Here is a 5,277-nt window from a genome sequence, read left to right as displayed (position 1 = left end):
CGGGGCTCCGGGGGACAGCGTGCCCCGTGGAGTGCTGCCGGCCCGTCTTCGTCAGCAGGTGCCCGATGCACTCCTCCAGATGGTTGATCCACTCCTTCCTCTCCGTCAGGGAGGCCGCGGAAACCACAAAGGACTTCTTGGAGGTTTTAATCATCCAGCGGTTCTTCATCTGCAAGGTGTCTGGCAGCGTCTCCAAAGTGACATCTTCAAGGGGAATGATGTGCTGGGAATTGTACTTCCTTTTGTTGATGACTATGCTGCCGTAGACGAGGATGTCATTGAAAAGGAAGAATATGCGAGGCTTTGGTTTCTTGCGGCATTCTTTGGTTAAAATCCCTTCTCCTAAAAGGACCCTTCCTGGCACAGCTAAGGGCTGTCCAGAAGCCCCAAAGCAGTTTTCCACAGCAGCAATGCGCTGGCTGTTGATCTCAGTGTTTGCAAGATGGTCCACCATCTCCAGCTTGCTCTGTAGAGAGGAAAATAAAGAGGGAGGTTGTGAAGCTGCAAACATCTGCACTGGGGTGAGGCTGAGTAGCAAACGTATGCACAGGTGAGATGCTTCTAATGCAACCTGAGGTTACGAGTTATCTCCTTACCACTCCTCACTTTTTAAATTCATTTTTCAAACTTTCTGAACACGCTTTGCAACAGCCTGGTCTGTACTGGGATGGTTCAGTTTGCAGCAATGGAAGCCCTTGAACACAGAGCCAGCTCTTCCATTACAGCTGTGCTTTTCACCAGTATAACTGCATGCCCATAGTAAAGATAGCCAGCTGGTCTGAACCTGCTCTTATGCAGGTAGAAGTACTTGCTCAGGATTTACCACACTGTGACATCTGAAGGGTACCAGGACACGGGTCCTCTCTGGATGACAAAAAGGGGGAAGGGGGAAAAGAAGCAAAAAGAAAAAATCACCCGCTCTGTGAATAAACCCACACAAGCCAAGTCCTTCCTCCATTACCCCAGCTACTCCAGGACTGCCAGTGCTTCCAGTTACAAGACACATCATTCTGAAAATAGTCTGATCTCTGCTGAAGGGGAAGCGGAAGGCAGCATGCTCATCCCTCCCCACACCTCCACACCTCCTTCTCATACAAGTTGGGGTTTCGATAGTCCGTTGGGGTTTTTTTTAACAGAAAATCCTAGATAAGGCCAACTCTGAAGTGAAGGCAAATGTTTGCTGTTGGTGGTTTGCAGTGTGGGAAGTGCTCCGCTCTGTAAGTTCAATTTTCTTTGCACCTAGCCCCTCCTGTGCTGGAGGGTGCTGCCTGAGGCCAGCCGGCCATGGGAACGTGAGTCATTTCCTCCTCCAGCGAGGTAGCTCAGCCATCACGAGATACCCTGGTTTCTGTTAGTGGTTCATCGCATCACGAATGCAGAGCCACTCTCCACCATTTCCCCTGTTCTCCTTGTCCAGAGTCCCTGCAGCCGTGGAGGCTGCAGGGGAAAGGCAAGAGGAGGAGGAGAACGGCAAGAGGAGGAGGAGAACATGCCTAGTCCTGTGTATGGGACAACGATGATTTACATTTTTCCCCTGCCCTTCACCCCAAATCACCCCTTCAGTATGCTAGAGGGGAAACCACAGAGCCACTGCTCGAGGCTGCTCCGTGCCGTTTACCTCTCGCCTGAGCTATCTGACAAAAACCAGTCAATTCCTCTGAGTCCCCAGAATTTTCTAATCTAGAGCAGGCTGGGGCATCCTGCATAGAGCTAGGGCACCGGTTTAGCCCTGGGAGACCAGAAAGAAGCGACCCACCCTGCAGAGAAGCAGTGTGTGGCCAGTGCTCGGGAAGGGCTGGCTGCTTCAGGGTCTCCCTCCAACTACAGGGAGGATCCCCAGGCCTCGAACTCGCTCCTGGAAGGAGCAGGACAGATCTGTTGGAGTTGGACGCTGTTACACAGACCCACTCGTGTGTGTTCTCCAGCGTGGAGGGCGACTGGCCGTTAACAGCCGTGCCCTGATGCCATGAGCAGTGGCTGAGGCCGTGCCCCAGCCATCCTGCCGTCTCAGTACGGACACACAAACGCTGTGTGAGGGGGTTTGTTACTCGCTGTCAGGAGAGGAGACAGGCTCCGTTCCCCTCCCGGATCTGCCAGCTGGTGTGGACCCACGCATCCATGGGGAGCCGCTCTGCTGCAGAGACAGACACTCAGATCTACTCTGAATTACAACAACAGTGTGTATTTTTTCTCACTCTTAAACACACAAATCAGTTTGAAGAACAAACAAGCAGGGCAAACTACAGTCCAGAACCGAACACCAAACTCCCTGACTTTGAATGCCTGGAGTTACACCTATCCTGGGATGTGGTCTCTTGGGCTTTCTCACAAACCAATCCCTGGATGAGGAGCTTTCGAGTGAAAGAGTAAGATGAACACAAAAAGTAACAAAGGAAAAAAAGAAAAACTGAAATTACAGCTTGGGAAGTTTGGCGTGGAAAGACCATGAATGCAACAAAATACTGTCAAGAATTTCTGGCACCAGCAACACCAAATGGGATAAACCAAAGCAGTTAACCCTACTTCCACCAGTCTCGCTTCCTTGTCTTTCTGGGTTATGGAGCCCCAGCTCTTAGCCTGCCTCTCTATTTTATGCATTTTAGAAAATTGCTCCAATCTCTCCAGCAAGTATGGTACTTGAGACAACTCTACTTCTAGGGATCTCTGTGTATCGGATCCCAGTGGAAATGAAAACTTTTTGTCAGATATAAAGACCGTGCCTGGAAACATAAGCTCACTTTCAAAGAGAAGTGCAAGCCCTGCTGCCATGAAAGCTTTAGCTGATGTATTGATTTGGGCCCCTACGTAGGCCAGAATGCTCTTGGACTTGCTGCGTGGAGAAAAAGGGAAAAGGGATGCTGGGCAGGGGCTGGACATGAAAGTCCAGGTCCTGCAACGTGAAAGAAAGGGAAGTGAGCTCTCACTACACATCACACTTCCACCTGCAGGGTATGTCCTTATTCCTCCAGCCTCTGTTTTGTTACCTACTTAAAATGCCATGAGTTAACCCAAGAAAAGCTAACTCTGTTCTGGGAAAATCTTCCCTAGTTAAGACTTAAAGTGTCAGCTGCTGCTCTAGCCCTGGGTACTTGCCGAAGGAGTTTTCCAGGGGAAGCAAAAGCAGAGTGTTTTTCTTCCATCTCTCTCTTCTTCAGGCATAAGTGACTTGAGAACAGCACATACACATGCTAAGCAGTAAAAAAAATAGGAGAGGTGCGATTTGCATCGCCTCACTTTAGACTTAGACAACTAACTCCATCCCTCTACAGGATACCCCTTCTCAGTTAGGGGGGAGAAACAGCCATCTGCAGAGGGAGGCTCGCTGCATCCCACCACACGCGAGATCAGTCCTGCCCCAAGCTCTAGACAGCACTCAGTTTGAGTAACCACATACAAACCGATTTCATATTAATATTGTGACTCACTGCAAATAATACTTGGTTTGGCTTTGGAATGGAAGTACTATGTGAATTTGGTAAACAAAGACAGCTGCTGAGTGTTATTACGGTCTCCTTTTCTGGGACCCTCTCTCTGTGGAACAACAGTGATGAGATACAGAAATGAGCATATAAATTCTAATCTGTTTGATTCATTTTGGTAAATATTTTTTCCTGTTTTTTCAAGTTTGTCCTGTAGGTCAGCAAGGTCACAGTGCTTATTACCAAGTGATATATATGCACGTGCACCATGTGTGGCAGAAGCTTACACAGTTGAAATGAGGGTGTTAAGATGTTCTTTACTGGTGTGCTACTTTTCACGGGAGTTTTTTGGCACAGCGAAGTCTGGGGCTGTTTTCTTCATCAAGACCTGTTGGTTTTATATGTGATCAAATATTATGCAATGAATATGACTGATATTCAAAGAAAAAAATACTATTTGGCACTCTACTCCAGAAGTAAGCAAACCACATCTTTTAACAATGAGCGCTTGTTCACTTGTGATTATAAACAGCCATGTTGATGCATGCCAGGCAGAGCATTTCAACTTAAGCTCTTGGGTCAGCGAGTCTGGGGTATGTTTTTCAAGTCTGTATGTAGTTAAAGCTTAGGCACAGCAATGTGGTGAGTTGTTCTACCTGATTCTTCAGCTCTTGCTGTCAACAGAACTGACAGTCTTATAGTCTTGGTATCTACTGTGTACCTCATGCATACCACATGGAAGGGATGGTCCAAGAGTATTGGCATGCTGCCAGCAGAAAATACCCTGAGCCTCATCTCTCTGCAGCCCTCCCTTTCTCCCTGTTTCTGCTTTGCTCAGTTGAGAAGTGTCTCCTGGAGTTAGGGCTGGCATAAGCTCTTCCTCACCAAGCACGGCAAGCAACATGCAGCAACCTTTTATCCACAGCAGGCATTTAGAGCAAGAAAAGCATAGCTCCTCTCCTCTTCCAGCCTGAGGGGATTCCAGCTTCCCTCTCCCTCCTTCCCAGCAGGCTGTAACTGCTGGGAAGTTCAGCAGCTTCCCCCTTCCAGCTGTGCTCATGAGGAACCTGATTCAGCACATGTATGTTTTGGGAATGACAGTCACATTAGTTCTTTGATTGAGAAATGCCACCAGTCCCTGTGGGATAGGGACTAGCTGAGTTACTGGGCCACTTGCTGCTGTTGTTCAGCATGCCCAGGACTTCTGGTATGTAGGGCCGGAGCAAGGGGACAGCTGAGTGGTAGCTTTAGAGGAGCTCAGACTGATGCTATCAAAACAAGCAGCTGGTAGCCTGAGCTCAGCTGTGGCTCTTGCACGTGCCACCCAGGCCCAGAGGCGTCCAAGCAGCTTTGCAGGGAAGGACGGAAGGAAGGAAGGAAGGAAGGACGGAAGGAAGGAAGGAAGGAAAACCTGAAACTCAAGGAGAAGCCTCACCATCTCCCTCTCCCCTTCTCTCTGTCCATGCACACGCCCTCGGGCAGCACAGCAAGGCGGCAGGCCACCCGCACCTCCTGCTCTCCACTCTGCCGAAGAGACCTCCACAAGGAACTCTCGCATCGGAGCTGGAGGTGACAGAACTCCTGTAACAGCATTTGTCCAGGGCACCGGCTATGGGCTCAGGCTGGACAGGAGCTCATGACAAATGACGCACAGGCTCGCCGGTGAGGGTGGGTGAGCGCCAAGGGCAACCGACGAACTCTCCATCTCTCCTAATGCCTGAAGCCTTTCAGAAGAGACCTACGGCCCAAGGTGGCGGATTCCTCTTGCTGATCCGCAAGGGATCAGTTTCTGCGGTTTCGGTACATGGCCAAACTCGGTAACTACAGAGTCCCTTCTGCCAAACCCAACAAATCCCCG

The 5,277-nt window shown here is 49.7% G+C and overlaps 1 protein-coding gene across 1 annotated transcript in view; it reads right to left on the bottom strand.

Moving 5' to 3' along the window:
• LOC104464682 (pleckstrin homology domain-containing family F member 1-like) overlaps positions 1-462 on the bottom strand; it is an 823-nt gene extending 361 nt beyond the window's left edge. The window contains exon 1 of the mRNA XM_010077463.1: positions 17-462. Coding sequence (XP_010075765.1) covers positions 17-454 — 438 coding nt within the window. The 5' untranslated portion in view covers positions 455-462. The remainder of the gene's footprint in view (positions 1-16) is intronic.
• Positions 463-5,277: the final 4,815 nt, after the last annotated feature.

The sequence above is a fragment of the Pterocles gutturalis genome, unplaced genomic scaffold (genome assembly GCF_000699245.1).
Source record: "Pterocles gutturalis isolate BGI_N339 unplaced genomic scaffold, ASM69924v1 scaffold48073, whole genome shotgun sequence".
Classification (NCBI taxonomy): domain Eukaryota; kingdom Metazoa; phylum Chordata; class Aves; order Pterocliformes; family Pteroclidae; genus Pterocles; species Pterocles gutturalis.
Note: the sequence above shows the minus strand (reverse complement) of the source record. Positions and strands in the feature narration are given on the sequence as shown.